We start from the raw sequence: 23,544 nt of genomic DNA, 5'->3' as shown, positions 1-23,544 counted from the left end.
TGCCAAGGGCTTCAGCCATCCTTCCGCTCTCTTCCCTGAACTGAACTGAAGTAGTGGGCTGTACCCTTCCACATGATTGACATCAGGTTCAAGTACGCCCACAAGCCGTGCGAGTTATTCGTGTATTGCAGGTTGGCTGGTGGTTATGTTGCCCGCATACCGCCTCCCATGGCCGAAACTGGTATTACGACACCTGTCGGTGCCGTGGCTAGTAATGCTAATGCTAATTAAGGTTGATATCTCTGCAGCACTATAACTTGACATTTTTTTAATGACATCATCGCCCTTATTTCTTCTCATTCTTTTGATGCGTGTAGGTCATTTTTTGGATATTTTTACATCATTTTTTACACATGGCACCTTTAAAGCTGGCATTAAGATTACTTTTGAATCTGTAATTATTTACAGTGGGTGGTGTAATTAAGTATTTCTGCCCAAGCATTTTATTGACAAAATCCTAAAAATGCCTTGATCAACACATTACATGAGACTGTACATGTGGCAACCGGGCTGAAGGTGAATACTTTATGAATAAGGTACTTTAGGTGTACCTTAATTTTCAATAATTCATCAGTGCTTCGTCAGTTATTCCTTACCGTACATACCCTTCATCCACATATGTGCACTCTACCTCTCAACCGCAGCTCTGATGGACCACATCTTGTCAATTATTCAGTTAAAACAATACCTTTGCAAAAAATTTCAGTAATTTTTGCAGAAAATATAGACTTACAATGGTATTTTTTTTTTAGATTATACGACAGTACAATGAAAGTTTCACAATGTATTTGACAATGTAAAGAACTTTTACAGAAAACATTACTAAACAAATTTGACTTGATATTGTTCAGAGATTTCTGGGAACGTCACTTAGTTTTAATAATCAGGTTGCATGGTAGAATTAAGCTAATAAATTATACGTTAACTTATAAAATTTACATCTGAGATCTGAACAAAAGCATTCATAATGTTCATCATATTTATTTTTTTTATCCAGACTAACAGACTTATAATTTGAGCTGACGTGTGCATATTTGGTTTTTGTGTGTGATCATTTGTTGAGTTCTGAAAATGACATTTGATTTGATGAAGCCTGTTGCATAATACCCTCCTACCAGATATACTTTATAATTGTTTTTACTCGTGTGTGTTGTTTGTTACCTACCCTGAAATAAGCTCAGAATTTTTTTATTTTCTTCTTCTTTTTTTTTTTTTATTGTATAGTTCATAATCATTTTTAGAGTTAGCTTTAAATAAAACAATAGAAGTCTATGGTTTAAGGGGGTCATTGGGATTAGTTTGTGTGTGGGTGAAAAAGACAAATATGTATGTATGTATGTATTTATGTATGTATTTATTTAAGTTCCAGAGTTTTGTGTTCCACCAGATTCTGTCAGCGGAGGCGAACCAAGATGAAGTGGTGGCCCCAGGCAAAATTAATAGATGAGGCCCTTCTAAAAGATTATTTTGTTAATATATCTTTGTTACCTAGATATATATTTATACAACATAGAAAAAGTAGTTAAAACACATATAATAGAACATAAATTGTTTATTTAAAAAAAAAACAAAGTGCTTATTCTTTAACAAAATATCAGTCTTCATCTTTATGGCAGAAGATACAATACTGTACAAATGCAAACTTGAAGATACATAACATATTTACAGTAACAGATTGTCACCTTAAAAATGGTGCTTACAAGCCTTAGCTACAGCAAATGCTGTCACTATGTCCTCCAAATTGTATCCAAATTAGTGTAGAAGAGCTAAATAAATAATGTCAACTAAGTAAATGTAATGATATTTATTTATATTGATTTGTGGGCTCCACACTGGCAGCAAAACATAATACCCAGGGATGCAAACTAATCATGCGTGACAAAGACGAGCACCCCCCCCCCCCAAAAAAAAAAAAAACCCTACATTTTTTAAAGACTTATAATAATTTAAAGCCTTTATTATTTTTATTATTTTTAAAACTCTGCCAAAATTCACTTTAAATAAGCCCAGACACCAACAGCCTAGTAAGGTAAATTATTTAAATACTTAACTAGTTAACTACAAATTAAGTTAATTATTAATGGTATAATAATTAAATAATGCATTCAATATTTTGGCTTTTTTTTTAGATTTAATTTAAAAATGTAATTTTTCAAACATTGCCTATAAAAGACATATCAAAGGAGAGTTTTCCCTGTAGAAGCTGCTAAAGGCAACACAGACTTGTTGCTGCTGTAGTTTTGTTACTCTGAATTTACTCTGCATCACTTAAAGCACAGCTCTATTTTGACAGGCTTGTCAGATTGTTTGTTCCGTCCATTGCTACAGTTATCACCGTCAATAGTGGATAAATTTGGTTGATTCATTTGCATCATTTTTTACACTCGCGTTTGTCATTCCTGAAACAGTATACGTGCACGGTCCTCTTAAACTTTTCTTCAAACCGTGAATGTAGTAAGAGACACCGAGCAAAGGGCGCTTCCATTATGGCGCAACTGTCCGGGCTTACTCATGCAAAAACTCATATAATCAATAACTAACTACACAATGAATATCTTATTTACATCGTGTATGCTTTCTTTTTGTGTTGTTATAATAGGAAGATATGTGAGCGTGTAGAACTACGTAAACTTACTCTTTTTATGTTTTTATAATAGGAGCTGAATTGAGCTGATACTACTTTGTGTTGTTATAATAGGAAGATATGTGAGCGTGTAGAACTACGTAAAGTGGATCTACACGAATCACACAAATGACCCATTTTGAATTCAAAACAGCAAGTTTCACTGAAAGGTGACAAGTTTGCATCCCTGGTACTGAACCTTGCCAAGTGGTGACGCTGGTGATGTGTGCGTCTTTCCCGGTACCACCTTTTCTGTTGCAGCCTATATTAATACCTGCTAAACACTACATAATATGCTGCTGCTAAGAGCAACCCTAGCTAACCTGTTTTCCAGTAACTCTATTAGTAATTGTACTATTACCGGTAATTCATCTTGCAAATAATTAAAAAATAAGCTGGAATTATCAACAATAACATTTGTTTTTCATATAATTATCGCTACATTTACCGCTGTCATGTTTCCTCTTTTCCTCCTCTTGGTTTTTTCCGCTTCTGGATGCCAGACTGATAAGTCCTCTTCATCTAAATTAGCAAATGCACGATTAAGCGCTGTGCCAGTTAGAAAACAGCAGCCGACGCATCACGAGGACAAAGCAAGCACATCCAGCATAACGCAAGAGGGGGCCCCCTAGGGGGGATGCAGATATTGCTCCAATTTATATTAATAATGACATTTCAGATTGTTGAAATGGTCAGCTGTCGGGGGCCCCCTCAAAATGCGGGGCCCCAGGCAATTGCCTGCCCTATTGCTATGCCTCTGTCTGTCAGAATAACAGATGTGAAGTGATTTGTGCTGAAGTGAAATATTTTGTGCTGTAGTTAAATATTTTTGTTTGTTAATATATAAATAAGTGCATATGAAAGAAGGTGATATAATATAGTTCTTCATTGAATTTATTATTTATTGTTTAATATTTAGCTGTGGAAAACATGCCTTCATTACTTTGGCTGTTAACTAAATTATTATACTATTTTTATTGTATTTAAATTAGTGCTGTCAAATGATTAATCACATCCAAAATAAAAGTTTTTGTTTGCATAATATATATATATGTAATATGTGTACTGTGTGTATTTATTATGTATATATAAATACACACACATACAGTATACGTATGTTTTGAAAATATTTACATGTATTTGCATGTCTATCTTTATATACATATAATTTATATTATAAATAAATATATTTAATATATAAAAAATGCATGTTTTTCTGAAATATATACATGCATATGTGCATATTTATATATACATAAACATACAGAGTACACATATTATGCAGACAAAATGGGATTAATCGTTTGAAAGCACTAATTTAAATATATATATTTATTTTTATTAATAATATTGTATTATATTTAAATATACATGATTATGTATTTTTTAAAATATATATTTTATTTACTAAATCTATTCTTATTTTGAGTTTTTAATGACTGTTTGGTTAAAATAATAATAGTTGCTGCTCTGATTGGGAAAAATAATCACCACTTAGGGAAAGTCCACCGAAATGAAGCGATTTAATTGAAATGATCCAAACCTGTATTACTTACTTTCTGCTGAATTATCCAAGTATTGACAGTCAGTGGAGTCCAGTATTGTTTGAACACCAGCATTTTTCAAAATACAGTATCTTTTGTTTCACAGAAGAAATATACAATATGGAACAACATGAGGGCGATTACATTTTCAGTTTGGAGTGAACTGTTTCTTTAAGGCATGTCAGAGCAAATACATCACCCGCTATACACAGACATACGTGAACGAGCAACGTTTATATTCATGTTCTCCAACACACATTGTTTCCTTCAATCTGTTTGACTGACATCAACAACCCTTCGATCAAAACACATCCCGCCTTTTCTCATCCCTTCTGTCAGCAACCTTGTAATATCACTCTATAGCCAATTCCCCTTCCACCGGGATGGGGGGACGTTATTTGGGCCATTCCTCTCTCTCTCATGCCTCATCTTCTATTTCTATCTCCGTTTCAGTCTTTATTAAACCGCTGCTGGGTGTAAAACATCAAACACTCATAGCATGTCTGGAGACAAACATATTTCTTTCTGTTTCTGTTGAGTGTAAGAGGAGGAGAGAAAAAGCAGACAGACAGATGGGGAAGATATCCGAGTCCTGATTACTGCAATGCATGATTTATTAAATCTAAATCATAATTTCCTTCTGCAGTGGAAGTGTTTCATGCAGATTTATTCATTTGAAGTTTTGAATCGCCTTTTCATGTAGCGTCACCTCTCAGTTGATGGATCATGTTGCATAAAGCCTCGTGAACGTCCATCCCTTGAAAATCCATCTGTTTTTTAACACTCCATATTAACTAGAGCTTCTGACTTTTTAAATTATTAAATAAGCTTATTATTTGCCTCTCTGGGAATACTTGATTCTCATCGGTCGATTCTGTGGTTAAATATTTGTTTTTCCAGGCAACAGATTTTCTTTGTAGCTGTGCTAGTTTTATGTGTCTTGTATCATCCCAGATTTTTTCCCTGTAAAATAATTTAGACTCAATATTTCGAATTTTAATAAATGAATATATTTTATTTGCTTTAATTTATTTAAATTAATTCAGATTATTTGAATGTTTATTTTAACTTTTATTTTTATTTTAATTAGTTTGATTTTAATTTTAAATATTTTTAATGAATGTTAATTTCAACATTATTTTAATTTTAATTCATTTTATTTAAATGATTTATTTATTTTTAAGTAAATAGTAAAGCTTGCACAAATATAGTTTTTTTATAGTGTGACTCTAAATGATTATAGTTCAACAACAACTAGAAATTGTATAATTTAGAAGTTAATTCAAAAGCAATTACATTTTTTTTTATAATTTGAGTGTTGGTTATTACAGTTAAAAATAGTAATTGAATTTAAGTTTGGGCTCTGTTGTTAATTGTAATATTACAGTAATGTTAAAGGGCTCCTATAGTTTAGAGAAGAAGCTGAGCAAAATTTTTATCCCAAAGAAAACTAATTTTTCCTCACAAAAAATTTTGACTCAATATTTTGTTTGTTTGATTTATTTGAATTTTAATAAATTAATATATTTTATTTAATTCAAATTTAATTCAAATTAAATTTGAATTTAAAAAATATTTCAAATTATTTGAATGAATGTTCATTTTAACTTTTATTTTAATTAGTTTTAATTTAATAAAAAATATTTTAATGAAAGTTAATTTATTATGTTAATTATAATGAATGAATTACAATTATTATGTTAATTGTAATTTATTTATGTAATTATTTTATTTAAATCATTTATTTATTTTTAAGTAAATAGTAAAGCTTACACAAATGCAGGTTTTTCACTAGTAGACCAATGATCCAGAAAAGAAGCTAATTGTTGGGTCACACATATTGAGCAACATTAGCAGTCCTTGCTGTTACTGCGTTACGAGAGTGTATTGTAGTGAAGAAAAAAGGTGTGAGATGTTGCTGAGAAATGTGGTAATTGTCAGATTCCTGCTGCTGTGGTCAGTGATGGTCAGAATGTCCCGCTCGCCTCTGTTTTGTGATCCATGTCTGTGTAATGAGCAGGTTGTTAGCGCTGAGCGATGCTTGGCGGATCACCTTATCAGGGTTTATTTTAAAGACTGTCTGACTGCATTATCCCTTATGTAATTAATCCTCTAAAATCTAAGAAGTGTGTAAGTCTCTTAAATGATATCTCATCTCCTGTGAGTATAATCTGACCACCGTGAGCTGCTCACTTCATACTGTGCAATATATACTGCATGATCTTATTTAATAATAGTGTATGAAATGGTATGCATTGATTGATAGTGGTATTTGAACACATCCCAATAAAATTCTTCATCACCTTCTGCTTGGGTTCAGACTTGTTATATTAAAGCAGATGTAATGTAATGTGTTTATAATCTTTATAAGTCCTGTGCTTTGACCTCTTGATGATACAAAAGCAGATTTGGGTAATTATGTAATAATTAATGATGGTGTCATTTCAAGTCCTTGGAATGCTAATGAATCAGCAGGAAGGTACACTGACGTTCATGCCAGACGTTTCCTCAACAAATTATCCATCATAAGAAAACACATCTGGTATCTCCTTACCCTTTAACTGTCTGCATATTAAGTATATAAGTAACTGATCTAGAACACATTAACATCAACAGAATGTGTATCGAATGTGTATTTGTAGTCAATATTTCTCTCAGATCATTCAACATCTTGGTGGAATATTTTCGGTAATGTTAAGTTTTAATGGTCCATGAATGATTATACTATGCTGCATTCGATTTTTGGCCTAAAGAATAAATCAAAGCAGCATGTTAAAAGAACCGTTCACCCAAAAATGTCTGAGTATTTACTATTAGGTAATCCAAGATATAGATGAGTTTGTTTCTTCATGGGAACAGATTTGGAGAAATTTGGCATTACATCGCTTGCTCACCAATGGATTTGACCCAAAAATTTCAGAGTTTTTATCAGCTGTTTGGACTCTCATTCTGACGGCACCCATTCCCTGCAGAGGATCCATTGGTGAGAAAGTGATGTAATAGTAAACGTCTCCAAATCTTTTTCCATGAAGAAATGAACTCATTTACATTTTCAGCAAATGTACACTTTTGGGTGAACTATTTGTTTAATGCTATGGACCTGTTGAAGCAGCCTTCAAAGTGTGAGAAAAGTGTGAAAAAAATATCCAAATCACATTTAATCCAAAAATCAGGTAAAAAAAAAAAAAAATAATTTTAATAATTGGTTGTCATTAAGAAAATCTGACAAAAATCTTTAAAAATCGAAATAATTGATTGTCCCAAAGTTTATATGCTTCATTTTCCTTTTACAAAATATTACATCTTACCTTTTAGTTAAAAAATAAATAAATAAAATCAAATAGAATCAAATAAAAATCAAATAAAATATTGTATTTGAAATATGACCCAGACATGTTTCTGTGAGATTCACTCACATGTGCTGTGCAGACGGAGTGAGTAAAGATGAACAAGTGTGTGTGTGTGTGTGTGTGTTAGAGAGAGAGAGAGGGGTTTTGGAGGGAGGGGTAAAAGGAGGCAGAAAGCGAGCAGTTGGAGGCAGGAGAGTTAGAGTCACAGAAGATAGAATGAAGGTTGGACAGAGAAAGAGAGTGAGCAAGTGAGTGGAAAACACACGTGACAGACATACACACACACACGATTGTTTCCACGGTGACAACATGGGGGCGGTTGTTGGCACATTGACCTTGCAGACGAGACAGCGCCGACCGTCAAGTGGTAAGACATCAACTCTGTCTGTCTGTCTGGACTGAGAGCTTCAGCTATATCCGACTCAAACTGAATGCATGCTTGAATAACATGCACAAATGTGTGTGTTTGCATGTGCATTCTTAAGTGGCATGCATGCTTGCGTGTGTGTGAGTGTTTTCAGTGATTAGATGACTCACACACGTCCTCGCTAAACTGTGCAACAAGTGGCGTTTGACTGACGCCAGCGTCACAGCTGCGTGTTCCTGCTCTGTAATAAAGTCACCACACACAAACATGCATTATGTGACTCATGAGGCTTTAAGAGGATTATTTATAATGTGAAGTGAGTTAACAGGTTGCAGAAGCAAAGAGAGTGTGTCTGGTGTGTGTGTGTGTGTGTGTGTTTGTTGTCAGGTCATGCATGCATATGTGTTTGAAACATGCTCCTGTTATTTATCACTCTACTCACACACGCGCTTCGTTCCCGCCTGTTTCATTGGAAGTGCTGTTGTCATGGTAATGTGGCGATGGCAGTTTGGAGTGTTTTCAGGTCCCGACCCATTGCTCATGTCCGAAAAGCTGAGAGACAGATTAGACGCAGAGAGAGACATCAGCACCTGTTGACTTGGTTGTCTTCTCATCCTTGTCGCTTCGGGTCGCTCACGTTCGCACATGTGCGAAAAGACACACACACACACACACACACACATACACACACACACACACACACACTCTCAGTGATCTGTAGTGAGCCGTGAAATTTGTTAGACAATTGGTTCATTCTGTTGCGACCCTTAAAAAAGTTTTAAATAATGTTAATCCACATTTAGTCTCAGATTTATTTAGGTGAATTTTTTTTTCTCTTAATTTTTTATTTTATTTTATTTAGTCTCTGAATTTTAAATTGTTGCATTTTATTTTAATTTTCTATTTTTAATTTCTATTTTAATAATACATTTTCTTTTTACTTTTCAATAATTATAGCTTTCTCCACGAAACTATAGAATCTGTTATGTCTTTAAAAAAAGCAAATCAAAAACTGGTTGTTTACATATCTAAAAGCTGTGTTTAGTTATTTAATTGTTTATTTAGTGTAAAAGGAATTTTAGGGGAAATAAATGTCACTAAAGCTCCAGTGGGCGGGGCCAAAGATGTGATGATGTAGAAGTAGGCATGGATCTGATTCTTCAGAGGCGGGCTTTCGTTGCACTATTACATCATAATGTGACAAATTCTGAAACAAGCAAGTATGCTACACACAACCTCAAAAGTGAAGCCAAAATACTTTATTCACCATCTAGTGGCTGGCTGCAGTATAGGTAATAAACCCCGCCCTCTCCATGAAAACAAATGGGAAGTGAGCCAAATTAAATAACCAAATTACTGTACACTTCAAATATTTTTATCCCAAAGATGGTTTCATTGTTTTAGGTAGTTCTTGTCACACTTACATATGTTCAAGTGTTTGTTTTTCTTATAAGTTTGCTTTTAGTTATTTATTTGATGCTATAAAAATGGGATGTGGTGTTATGATTGTGTGCTTGCAGTTGGATCTGCGTCAGTTTGATACACAGCTGTAATTTTCAATAGTGGAAGGAAGAGTAGACATTGTCCATCTTTTTTTTTTTCTTTTTTTTTACAGTTTATGGAACAACTCATTTATTGATTTCAATAAAAGCTTTCAAATTCATCAAACATCAAGGAAAATTGGATTTCTCAATTCGTGACCCCTTTAAAACGTAAAACTTAGTAGTATAAAAAATGCAATAAATAAGTAAAATATATACAAAAAGTAAATACATAAATAAATATAATTGTCCTAAATAATTGAATTTATGCTTCATCTTTGCAATAAAAAAAATCTCAAAATAAGCATGGCATTAAATCACAAACAAACAAACCAATGAAAAACTGATCATTTGCGTATCTGAGAGCTGAAGTCACACATTACTTTCATTCATAATATGCAGCTTCAGTGGAGCAAAATGGGGCAAGGCATCAGTCAACATATGAAGTCAACATACAGTGATCCATAAATGAAGCATGATACGCCCTATTAAGCTCAAACTCGTTCTCTTTCCTCTCTTGTTCTTGTTCACTGGTGTGAACTCTTCAGTCTAGGCCTGTAAATGAATGAGTCTGCTATCTTTGTTCTTGAGCTGCAGGTTTGCCAGTAACTCTGTTTATTAATTAATAACTGCTAATAGGCCGTCTGAAGCATGTTGCACAAAAATAGGAAGATATATTTCAAAACTGTCTGGTTTCAGGCTGGAATAATGTGCCATCAAGTCGAGTCAGAAATACTGATTATGATTTTAAGGCACATGAATGAACAAATGAAAATGTATTTATAAGTGGGAAACTAAATTCTAGATGACAACTTGCTGAGTTGTAAAGGAACATATTAGTTCGAAATGTAGTGGAAAGCAAATTTAAGTGAACGGTAGGGAAAATGATGTATTTGAATAATTTTGAAGTACAGTAAGTGTAACGGTAACCACTCACCGTTCACTGTTAGCTTTATGAAGGCTCATTATTTTTGTTAGATACCATGACTCATTTTCATAATTTTGAATGTATTTATTTGTGTTTGTTAGACTCTCTTGTTTTATGTAGGCTATTTCAGTTTGAAGGTTTTGAATTTGTTCAGGGACACGAGCCAGAAAGTTTCTATATTTATAATATAATCTTTTCTTTGTTTTTTTCTGCCAATGATCAGTAATTAGATTAAAATTAAAATCCACTTGCACGTACAGTCTTGATTAAATTCAGTACGGGCAGAGATTAAACCGCAGCAGTATGACAGTACGGACAGAATGTAAATGACAGGTTTTTTTCCATATATCAACGGATTTGATTGATGTGTGCTGCGATCGGTTCAGACGGGAAGCAGAGAGTGAGATATTGATCTGACAGACACGTCTTCAGAATAGCTGATCACTATTGGTTGAATATGTATGAATTGATCAACACTTCACAGTAAGATCACTATACTACAATATTAAATAAATAGAAAATATATTATACTCTATATATCATGTATTTATAGTATAAAATCTTATAAATAATATTTATCTTAGATTTAGTTTTTGAGTTTATTCAGCATGTGTTTCATGTCTCATGCTCTTACAGTGTGTGTGTGTGTGTGTGTGTGTGTTAGACCTGCGGATGGGTTTTCCTCTAGTGAATATTTCAGATGTCTTGAATTGAACACCCACACTGCCTGCAGTTATGTCTTAATGCAACACACACACACACACACACACACACACACACACTGTTCATTTGCTCTTGTTGTTTGTTGAATCACCCTTCTGGAAGACTCTCTCTGTGTTAAAAACACTGTAAGAATGTGTCTGCATATATCAGATGGGCTGATTAATTCAGGAGGCACTTGAATAATCTGAGATGATCAGCATCAGTTTTGTCCAGTTGGTTTCCTGGGCCGGTCAGTGGATCATTTTCAGCATTATAGTGAATTTTTCTGCGTAAATAGTGTGTATAGTTATAGTATATTTTCATTACATTAATCATCAGTCACCCTGCTCTCTCGATCTGGTTGACCCCTGGGATCATACGAGTATTTTTGTGTCACTTTCTCTTCTCGTTCTCTTTGTCTGCCTCCTCTAGTGTGGTTTGGACACTGATGGAGAACTGCAGCAGCTCTAAGCTCTTCTCTGTGTGTTGTTGAGAGTTTATCTTAGCTGTTTATACACTTAATGTGCCTGGATGTGCATCTGTTGTTTCAGTTTCTACTAAGTGAGCTACATCTGATACAACTTCCCTTTATGGTATGTTAAAATGATAGACTGATAAAGTAAATGTTTGTATAAGTGTTTTTCTATATCCGGTTTTGCCAAAGTGGGACTCAGTTGCTGAAAAGCGAATAAATAAATCATAAAAACGTAAAAAAAAAAAAAATTATGAATAAAAAAAATTATTTGTATTTGTTTTCATTTGTGTTTTTTTAAATGTATGTGTTACTGTTGTTCAATTATTGGAATATTAACTTATTACTGAACTATAATTATTGAAATATTAATTAGGGATACTTAAAATATTTTGGGTCAAAGTGGTTCTGTTGACAAGAATATTTTTGGTTGTTTGGGTTGTCTTTAGTATAGTCAGATTTTTGGTGCAATAATACATGTTATTTTGATCAAGAACTGCCTGGTTATACAGGAAGAGACCATCTGACCAACTTGTATTTATGAATAAAATTTGTGCCTTAGGCTATTTCTTAAAATTGTATCAAAAAGTCAGATTCGTTCTTCCAACAGTAAAAGTAATGCTCCAAAAAATAGCAATCTTAACATCTTTTATTCACCTTCAAGTTGATACAAACCTGTATATATATATATATATATATTTTTATTTTTATTTTTTTATTTTTTGTGCTCAACAGCTGAAAGAAACTTATAACAACTTCAGGGTGAATAAATCATACAGAATAAAAAAAAATTCGGTGGACTATCCCTTTATCAAAGTGTGTTCTAGTTGTTTTGTGTAGTATGCAGCAGATGGGCAGTGAATAAACTATAGGTTTGGTTTAATCTTTTGTAATGGTCTTTTCTAATGAAGTCTATCTGATATGACTTCATAGAGATGACTTGCTAAATGTTTTTTGTGAGTTCCTGTGGTGATGCTTGTGCAAGCAAAAAGTGGACAATTTCTTCTGGACGCACTTCTATTATTCATACTGTACATAGTGATAAGAACATGAACACACGTGTGCGCGCACACACACGCACACACACACACACACACACACACGTTTACTTACGGAGGTTGTGCTCATCCAAACATTTCAGATAAATGAAAATAGGATTCATTACTGTGTCAGTGTGAAGATGCCAAAAACATTTTGAATGTTTTTATTTTTACATTTCTTGTCATTTAATTTTGAAGTTTTAGTCATTTTCTGTATATTTTATTTATTAATTTTTATTGTTGTTTTTTTTAAATGTCTATAGTTTTTAATGTTTATTTTTTAATTTTTTCAAATATATTTTTAATTTATATTTAAGCAAGTTGCCAATGCAACATTTATCATTATCATTGAAGATTTTTTTTTAAATTGCAGTTTATGTTTATATTTTAAATAATTATTATAATTATAGAAATAATAATAATAATTATACTATATATATATATATATATATATATATATATATATATACTTATTTTGTATTTTTATTTTTCATATATACTACTTAACAAACAAACAGCTCACCTACTCAAATGTCACCAGATTTGATTTTGGCAACATTGGAATAAAATTAACTGCAGTGGGAGATTTTTTTGGGTCAATGACTTAAATGAATCCTTAATTTCCATGTCTGCTGTCAATCATGACACCTTAAGGTAAATTAAAAAATATTATAGTATTGGTTGATTGTTGTTGATGATGATGTAAGATAAATGATTTTCCATAAAAGCCTTACTTTCCTATTGCATACATCATATCACACATGTGCACATAATGTGAAAAATCACAGAAAGCATCCTCTGTGTGTGTCATTTATAAGCTGAATACAGCTTGAGGAAGATGGTTGAAGTGGAACGGCGTGTAATGGGTTTTTACACGGCTGGAGTGATGAGAAGTGTGTGTGATTAACGTTTGTCTTAATTAGTGATGTGTCAGGCCTTGATTTGCGCAGTGTAATTTCTCATTCTACTGTCGACAGTGTGTGTGTGTGTGTGTGTGTGTGAGAGAGATAGAGAAGTGTGTGTGTTTCTCTGGATATATTTCGCTCTCAAAAACGGAGCTCTTCTTGCCATGGTAATACAAAGATTATGCTAATTCAGATTATGCAAACCAGAGGATTACAGTGAAGTAAGTGTGTGTGTATCATGAGTGTGTGGTAATAAAGAAGCCATATAATGCATGTATGAAATGTAGTAAAAGTGTGGTTATGTGGTGTTTAATTTTGTGTTTCTCCATTAATATTTAAGAGTAAATGCATTTGAATGTCACAATGCAGGTGATGCTGGTTGGTTTTGTGGATGTTTGTCTCCATCTAGTGGCAGTTTTAACCTTCTAATAAGATTTATTAAATCAGACAGGAAATATTTCATCAATATTTTATCTTCTTCATGTAAGAAATAAGGTACTTGAGGCTTGCTGTATTGTGAATAAATCATATTGCTTTTATAACACTGTTACAACACAATACAAATATTGAAACCAAAAATTTATGTTTTGATATACATACGGAAGTATTGAAATATTACTAACATGTTCTTTCTAAAAATCAGATTTCACAGCAGAAAGACACATCAAGTATGAGCTTATGGAGGATGTTTGTACAAATAAACTAAAATAACTTTTACTCTCTAAAAAAGTCTGAACTATCAATCAGATGACAGAAGGCATGTAGTAGATTGTGTGTGACAGGTTTAACAGCAAAGTTTTGATCGCTGATCATTAAGAGGCCTTATTTGTGTATCAAACATCATACAGCAGGCTTCATAGGGTTAAACCTATAGTGAATGTCAGGCATCAGAAGGTTAAGCTTTACAAATAGAAATGTGTAGATATAAACCAATGACAGTAGACACATGCAGTTTCATGAACTAAAGGTACTAGGCTATATGTTATGAAATTATGAAATATAAATATGAAATATTAATGAATAAATTAATGTTTTGGTATATTTAGATCTGGAATAATGTGTCTGTATAAATATGTCTTTGTTGTCTCTGTGTGTCATGCATGAACTTTGCCTTCTAAATGAGACTCATTAATCAAACCTGCAGTGCTGTGTGTGTGTGTGTGTGTTTGTGTTGACTCATGCTTGGTCATAACGGTCATTTTTCTGAAGGAGAACATGGGGCTGAATATAATAATGTTATATATATATAGCATAATTGTTGTCTAGCAGCACTGTTATGATCTACAAACCATGATATTTCAGTGCCATTCTTCTCTGACACACACACACACACACACACACACACACACACACACACACACACTTGGTGAATTGACATTGTTCTTAATGTCCTACCTGAGGGCAGGACTCACCTGGGGCTGCAGGCTCACCTGAGAGTGTGAAGGACACACACACACACACACACACACACACACACACACACACACACACACACACACACACACACACACACACACACACACACACACTCCCCTCAGGCTTCTGCGCCATTCAGAATCCATAATGCATGAATGTGAATTGAAGTAGTGTGATTTTGCATTTAAAAGCATAGAATTCAAATGGAATGAAATCGATGCAGTTGTAAATGTTAACTTTTCAGTATGAATTAGCCATATACATCCAGAAACATTAGGTGATAGGTGCAATGCCACCCAAATTAATTTGTATTTAATTAATTTAATTGCATTTAATAAATTAATGTTTTTTATTGACCATAGAAGAAAATTTCATATCCCACAATACTTGAATTTACTCATATATATTCAGCTTATGATGTCAGTTTTTTTTATGTTTTGAATGTATTTAAAAATAAAAATTAAAATCTGTTTTCATATAAAAATATTTTTAATGAATCGAGGCCAGCTGTAGATTATTTTTTCATGTCAAAGATAAACTTTAAGCCTTTTGTAAATTGTTTCTTTACATATTTTATACATTTTAATCTGTTTTTCACAATGAAGCACTATGAAACAAATAATAAAAATGTTTTGTGTAAATTTTTTTGACATTGAACATGGAGCACATTTAGACGTGTACTATTACTCAATATATCAGGGAAGATTGATGTAAATATTAAAAAATTAATGTAATTATTTGTTTGAATAGTTTTGTTTTGACTTGGAATAAACTTAAACCATAAAAACCCTTTCCATGTAAAATAAATTTATTTTTAACTAAAATAAATTACAATTTAAAATTTGTTTGACAATATCTAAAGTCCTCTATATGAATTTTTTATAATACATTTTTCTTTAAAAAAACTTTGTAATTTTTCTACTTTTCATATTCTGATACATTTGAACCTGTTTTTCTCCATGAAGCACTATGAAATAAATAAATAAATAAATAAATAAATTAAAATAATTGTTTATTTTTAACAAAACATAAAAATGCTTTGTGTTCTTTTGTTTCTTTTTTGATGTTGAACATGAAATACATTTAGACTGGTGTAAATAGTTCAAATGAATGTATAATTATTTGTTTTACTACTTTTGTGTAGTTTTTGAATTATAGTCAGGGTTATAGTAAACTAAAATGAAAACCTTTGTCATGTGAAAAAAAAAAAAAAAACTTGTTTTAAGGTTTATTAAAAATGTAGTATCCCAATTATTTTATTAAAATAATATAACATAACGCCGATTATAATTTGGTAAATTCCTGTTTTTGAATTGAAAAGGGCAAATCCTAGATTTTGTTGAACTCTGATTGTCCTGCATAATGAAGATTTGATAAATAGCACATTTCTGAAACACACACACACACACACACAGAGAGAGAGAGAGAGAGAGAGAGAGAGAGAAAGAGAGAGAGAGGACAAACCGGGAAACAAAGAAGCAGATGTCAAAGAGGTGAGAGAGAGAGGTGTATATAAAGATGGATGTTGAGAGCTCAGCAAATACAGAAAGAGACTGGAATGAAAGTGAGAAGAAAATAAGATTGTTAAGGCTAATAAAGAGAGTCAAGCATAATGGAGAAAGCAGAGGGAGACGGACTGCAAACTTTAGCCATAGTGCTGCTGCTGTGTGGAGCTCTGAAACTCCTGCACACGCTTGGAATCATCAGCACCGAGGGTGAGACTCACAAAACTACTAAACTGAAGAGTCTGCTTTGAGATGCTTTATGAGAGCTCTGTGTGGTTAAATGTGTGTGTATAACAATAGACGTCTGATAATGAATTTGTGCCGTGAATCAGATTTAACCTCTGTCAAAATGTTGCATTTATAACTGCAATTCACTGTAATTCTGCAGAAAAATGAATTTCACCAGCTGTGGAATAAGATCAAGGTGTCAATGAGAGAAACATTCATCATAAATATATTTATAACATACAAAGAAATTGTGATGCTTTACACTGGCACTGAAAAACAGCTGGTGTGGGATTTACTTCGAAATGTTTTTCATTCAGAAACTACTTGTAAATCTCAGAAATAATTACAGAGAATTGTCAAGTAATTGAATTGAATGTGAATTTTTGAAAGACTGAGATTGTATCAGATCATTGCGTGTGTGTTAGAGAGAGTGCAGTGCTGTAATGTGATGCTGCTAAAGGACACTGAGCAGCAGAGAGAGCCTGCGGCACATGACCTTTGACCTCACCTGTGTGTGTCCTTCCGTGCTTTAATACACACACACACACACACACACACGCTTCGTCCGTCCTTATTAACCTGCCAGAATGATCCTAGCCAGTCACCTTCATATTTCAGACTGTATATTTGTTTTGTTTTTCTCCTTTCAGTTGAGTGTTGTTGTTTTTTTTTTTGGTGTATTTTTGTTTTTTATAAGCAGAATGTGTTTTAGTGTTTTTTTGTGATTTTGATGCTATTATAGTTTTTCATAATATTTGGAATTAGTTTTAGATTTTTATCATTTAAATTTGAATTTTAGTAAACGTTTTTGAATTTTATTGTAATTTTTATAATTTTATGTAGTTTTTATTCATTTTTATTTCAGCTTTTAGATTATTTTAGTACATCGTTGAAAATAAGAAAAATTGGCTTAGCAACTAGCTGAAACAAAATCTATTTTATTTCAGTTATTTTAAGTAACAAAATGTTTTAATGGTTTTAATTAACTCTGTAAGGAATATTTTTAAATATGATAAAAATAGGTGGCTGCTAAATAAAAAAATGCAAATGAGCTAATCATGCGTTTCTAACACTGTGAATGTCATACGCATGTTTTACGGTCGTGTGGCTTTGCTGACGTCATCTTTAGTACACGAGGGAGTTTCTCTGTACTACTCCATTTTTGAAACATGATTCAATGCTTCAGATTAAGAAATAAACCTCTCACTGTTTGCTATTTTTTACAGTGCATCTCATTCCATGACGTTTTTTTTTAAGATCACACTATTTAAAGTTTGTGGTTAAGACTTTTTTTTTTATGTTTTGTGAACATTTGCTCACCAAATCTACATTTATTTGAAACAAACAAACACTTACAATTACACTTTAAAATAAATTCTGAATATACTGTAAGATCTGAATATATAGTAAAATGTCATTTATTCCTGTGATCAAAGCTGAATTTCCAGCATCATTACTCCAGTCTTCAGTGTCACACGATCCTTCAGAAATCATTCTGATATGATGATTTGGTGCTCAAGAAACATATCTGATTATGATCAATGTTGAAAACAGTTGTTCTGCTTCATATTTTTGTGAAAACAAAAGAACACTTTTTTTAACATTACAGATGTCTTTACTATGGAATCCCATTTCCACCACTGAAAAAAAAAAAAAAATGAAAAAAGGTTATTGCTTTTTTTCTCCTCACAGTTCTGACTTTTTTTCTCAGAATTGTGTGATATAAACTCACAGTTGCTAGTTATAAAGTCAGAATTGCGCGTTATAAACACAATTACGAGATATAAAGTCAGAATTGCATGATATAAACACAGTTGTGAGTTATATAGTCAGAATTGCGAGATATAAAGTCAGAATTGCATGATATAAACACAACTGTGAGTTATAAAGTCAGAATTGTGAGATATAAAGTCAGAATTGCGAGATATAAAGTCAGAATTGCATGATATAAACACAACTGTGAGTTATAAAGTCAGAATTGTGAGTTATAAAGTCAGAATTGCGAGATATAAAGTCAGAATTGCATGATATAAACACAACTGTGAGATATAAAGTCAGAATTGCGAGATATAAACAATTGTGAGTTATAATGTCAGAACTGCGTGATATAAATAATTGTGAGTTATATTGTCAGAATTGCGTGATATAAACTCACAATTGCTAGTTATAAAGTCAGAATTGCATGATATAAACACAATTGTGACTCATAAAGTCAGAATTGCGAGATATAAAGTCAGAATTGCGTGATATAAACTCACAATTGCTAGTTATAAAGCCAGAATTGTGTGATATAAAGTCAGAATTGCGTGATACAAATTCACAGTTGTGAATTATAAAGTCAGAATTGTGTGATTTAAACACAATTGTGAGTTATAAAGTCAGAATTGCAAGATATCAAAAGTCAGAATTGTGTGATTTAAACACAATTGCGAGATATAAACTCACAATTCTGACTTTTTTTCTCACAATTGTGTTTATATCATGCAATTGTGACTTTATAACTTACAAGAATTGTGAGATAAAAAGTCACTATTACCTTTTTTATTTTTTATTCAGTGGAGGAAATGGGCTTCCATACTTTACAGTGCATCTTTGCTGAATATGTTATATAAAAAGTCACTATTACCTTTTTTATTTTTTATTCAGTGGAGGAAATGGGCTATATATATATATATATATATATATATATTATATATATATATAATTTCCTCTTGCACTGAATTGACTTTTTATCCCCATGTAATCAATTACTGATGGATAAAATATTTTATTTATTTAAAATGAATATTGTATTTCATGTTTAAATGCGTCGTATGAAGTCAGTCAAATGTATTGCCCATGTTGTGTTGTCAATCTGTTGTAATCTGTGTGTAGATAAGGTGGATGATGATCTGGAGCTGTCTGTGGTGTGCCACCGTCCCGAGGGTTTGGAGAAGCTGGAGGCTCAGACAAACTTCAGCAAGAAAGAGCTGCAAGTGCTCTACAGAGGCTTTAAAAACGTATGCGCACTCGCACACCTGTAGACGTGTTTTCCTGATCTGTCAAAACCTAACGTGTGTGTTTTTCTGCTTGTTTGTCAGGAGTGTCCCAGCGGTGTGGTCAACGAGGAGATGTTCAAGCAGATCTACTCGCAGTTCTTTCCTCACGGCGGTCAGTGTGTGTTTGCAGCTGATCTGTCTGTGTCTGTGCCTCAGTCAAATCACTTGATTATATACAATAGTTGCAAAGTGTTCATCATTAGTTAAAATCATCTTAACTACAACAGTGACTGTGAGCAGGATCTCACTTCTTCTACATATGCTCATAAAAAAAAACAAATTGTGTTTTGCTCCAAAACTACAGATATCAGCAGGTTTTGTGAGGATTACATTTAGGATATCAGTGTTACTTTATATAATATTATAGTTCTTATTAATATTTTGAATTTGATTTAAATTATATTTTCTGTTTACATTTAATAGTTTTAGTAATTTTGTTTGTGTTGGGTAATTTTTTGTCATTTTTGTTATTTTTTAAGATGTCTGACTGTACAGTATATATTTTTAAGTTATTTAGTTTGTTCTTTTAGTTTTATTTTACTACTTAAATTAAATGAAAATAGCTAATTTTGTCTTTGCAACTAGCTAAGTTTTTTTGTACCTTAGTTTACTTCAGTTAATGTGTATTTAACATTTATTTATTTTAATATTTTGTTTCACTTATTAATTAACATTAAGCATAATAAATGCTTTAGAAGTATTGTGATTGTCTGTATAGTTTAAATGAAGGATTTTGTATATTTAGTTTCAGTTATTTTAGTACTTAAATTTAAACTAAATAAAAACTAATTGAATTAAGAGTTTCTTTTTAAAAATATATATTTTTTACTTCAGTTAATGTTTATTTTATTTATATGTTAATATTTAGTTTGAAGTAATTCCTTTTTTTTTTCTGTGTGCGTGCATGTTTTTAGTTTTTTACAATAAGGTCCCATTAGTTAAGGTTAGTTACTTACTGTACAATCATCAATATATTTGTTGTACTATTTATATATTTAATATGATTATAATGTGAAATGTTGACTTTACATTTAACTAAGATTAATAAATGCTTTTGAAGGATTTTTTTTATTGTTAGTACATGTTAACTAATGCAGCTGACTAATGTTAACAAATGAACCCTTGTTGTGAAGTGTTAGGATTTTACATTAACAGTAATTACCCTCCTATAGTCCTTCGCAAATATGAAAACATTTGAGATGTGATTTATACTTGTGTGTTCTCTGCAGACGCCAGCACATACGCGCATTACCTGTTCAACGCCTTCGACTCTTCCCACAATGGATCCATCAAATTCGAGGTGCAATATCTCTTTCTGTTCTTCACCTTCTCTGTTCTTCTCTTGCTGTTTTTATTTGTGTGTCAGCAGGGCTTTATGATTGTGTCTGCCGTGATAAATCACTCCTCATTGTTTCTCTCTCTCTGTCAGGACTTTGTAAGGGCTCTGTCCATCTTGTTAAGAGGAACAACAACAGAGAAGTTACAGTGGACCTTCAACCTGTACGACATTAACAGAGACGGTTACATTAATAAAGAGGTGTGTGTGTCAGTCCTCACTCTTCATCTCCAATAATATGTCTTAATAAGATGATATTTAAATGTTTGATTTGATGATCAAAATGTATAATGCAATGCATTTTACTCTTCCAGGAGATGACTGATATAGTGAAAGCCATATATGACATGATGGGCCGCTTCACGTATCCCGCTCTGAAGACAGACACTACCAAACAACATGTGGATGCTTTCTTTCAGGTCAGTTTGTGATTGTAGATCTGCATAACAAGATGATGATGTTGTTTTCATCACATTATAAATCACTTTCATGCAGAAAATGGACAAGAACAGAGATGGAGTCGTCACTCTTGATGAGTTTATTCTCTCCTGTCAAGAGGTAGGCTGCAGTACATTTTCATGTTCAGAATGGCATACTATGCATACTATTTTTTCCAGTATGTATATACAGAGTGCACATTTAGTATGCATGGAAAACCAAATGACCTAATTCATTAAAAAAAGTGCAGTATACAAGCATACTATTTATACTGTTTTTGCAGTATGTAAACTGTATGCAAATTTAGGCAATGACTGTGAACATTTGCAAAAATGTGCAGTTTCTGTACATACTTTACACTGTATATATACTGCAAAACTAGTATCCAAAGTTTTGCAAATGTAGTAGATTATCTATATACGTGAGTTTGTGATTGTGATGCAACATATTTGAAACATTTCTCTTTGCATACTGTTTCACATACTATTTTTTTATATTGTTTAAAGTGTATACTGTGTATTATGTGGTGTATTAAGTTGGTATTCAGTTGTAGTCGTAGCCCGTCCCTTTCTTCCTCTGTTAAATGTAAGCAGTGCCCTCTGGTGTTAGAGAGTGAGTACTGCAGTATTGATAAAATATCAGTTAAATCAGTCCTACCCACTGACAGCCATTTATTTGCTTGTATTATTAAAAAAGTAAGTAATAAGTAATATAACCTTCCAGGCATGGTTATTATAAAATGTCATCGGCATATAATATGTGAATATGTCACTCCATTAACTTTTTGTTAATGAATGATTTGTTGTTTATATACAGTCTATTCATTTATTAATTTTTCTATTTTTCACTTGTTTGCCATACTGACATGGTGCTAAATTATAAACAAACAAATTAAGTTTTATTTATTCACATTTTTAATCATTCCAAAATAATTTTCAGCATTCAGCATTACTTTATTTTCATTTTATACCATACAACATCAGCAGACTTGCTCTTTTCATCTTTCTAATGGTTTTCAAGTAGCTATATCAGTCTGTGTTCTTTCCTCTCTGTCTCTTCCTGCTTTCTTTAGCAGTCTCTCATTGGACTTCTCTTTCTTCTATCTGCATTTCTTCTCTTCAGGATGAAAACATCATGAGATCTTTGCAGCTCTTTGAGAACGTGATATAGAGCTACAAGGAGAAAGAAACCAATGAACTGTTGAATCTGATCAAAAAAAGGAGGAATAACTTTTACCCCAGTCACCATGGTTACAGTTTGACATCACCTTGTTACCATGGCAATATGCCGACTGTTTGATTTACATCCCGGGAAACCTGCGTGTCTGACCTCGTTCTGTTACAGATGTGAGATTTATATGTCTTTAACCAAAAAAGGTACTAGTTAAAAGAGCATGTCAGTAATTGTGTGTCAAAGGCCCTCAGCGGGTTTCCAAGAGGTCCTGTAGAAGCCAGTTGAACTCTTTCCATGGGACTGAATTTACTGTGAGGGATTTGAAAATACATGTGATGCATTTTAAGCTATTTATGGTGGATTGTGGATATCACATTTTTCCAGAACAACATCCGATATACTCGACCTGTGATAGTTCTCCAGCTAATGTGCTACAGATATACATCCTAAAACCATTTTTCTGTGCCTGTCATTTAGGTAGAAATGCTAATCCAGTAATATAACCAGTGGTTTTCTCAGGATACGACCCATCAGCAATCATTTCGCCGGCTTTGCAGAAGTTGCTATTCTGCTGTGTTTGTTTTTGACAGTATTTGTCTTGTGCTCATGCATCTCGTCATCCTGACCACTGCTTGCTGTTCGTGTCCATTATTAGTGATAGTCTGTATTCATCACTCGTCTCTTGTTGGCTTGTGATCGCTCTTAGCTCCGCCTACTCAAATATCTGCTTCCTGATTGGTCTGTATGTCTGTCAGTCAGTCAGTGTCATCAGGAGAAGATCTGATATTTCACCCCAGTATCCTCAAAATGTGGTTCTCATTAATGAAGTAGAGTGATTTTATTTAAATATGCTTAAATTAGAGGCAGCAAATGTCTTATTTCTAATGATTTTGGGGTGAAATGTGACACATTGGCTCCTGTGCAGCTGGCCATGGCAA

At 32.8% G+C, this 23,544-nt stretch overlaps 1 protein-coding gene across 4 annotated transcripts in view; it reads left to right on the top strand.

The window, feature by feature from the left end:
• kcnip1a (Kv channel interacting protein 1 a) overlaps nt 1-22,644 on the top strand; it is a 47,775-nt gene extending 25,131 nt beyond the window's left edge. For 2 of the 4 annotated variants that reach the window (XM_042737938.1, XM_042737939.1), the window contains exons 2-8: nt 19,496-19,620; nt 19,702-19,771; nt 20,889-20,959; nt 21,089-21,196; nt 21,310-21,414; nt 21,491-21,553; nt 22,556-22,644. In XM_042737938.1, coding sequence (XP_042593872.1) covers nt 19,496-19,620; nt 19,702-19,771; nt 20,889-20,959; nt 21,089-21,196; nt 21,310-21,414; nt 21,491-21,553; nt 22,556-22,603 — 590 coding nt within the window. In that variant the 3' untranslated portion in view covers nt 22,604-22,644. Of the gene's footprint in view, nt 1-7,668; nt 7,885-16,315; nt 16,604-19,495; nt 19,621-19,701; nt 19,772-20,888; nt 20,960-21,088; nt 21,197-21,309; nt 21,415-21,490; nt 21,554-22,555 lie in introns of those variants that run through there. The other 2 variants (XM_042737940.1, XM_042737941.1) reach the window with 2 other exon arrangements.
• Nucleotides 22,645-23,544: the final 900 nt, after the last annotated feature.

The sequence above is a fragment of the Cyprinus carpio genome, chromosome B14, assembly GCF_018340385.1.
Source record: "Cyprinus carpio isolate SPL01 chromosome B14, ASM1834038v1, whole genome shotgun sequence".
NCBI classification, from domain to species: domain Eukaryota; kingdom Metazoa; phylum Chordata; class Actinopteri; order Cypriniformes; family Cyprinidae; genus Cyprinus; species Cyprinus carpio.
This window is presented reverse-complemented; position numbering and strand designations above follow the sequence as displayed.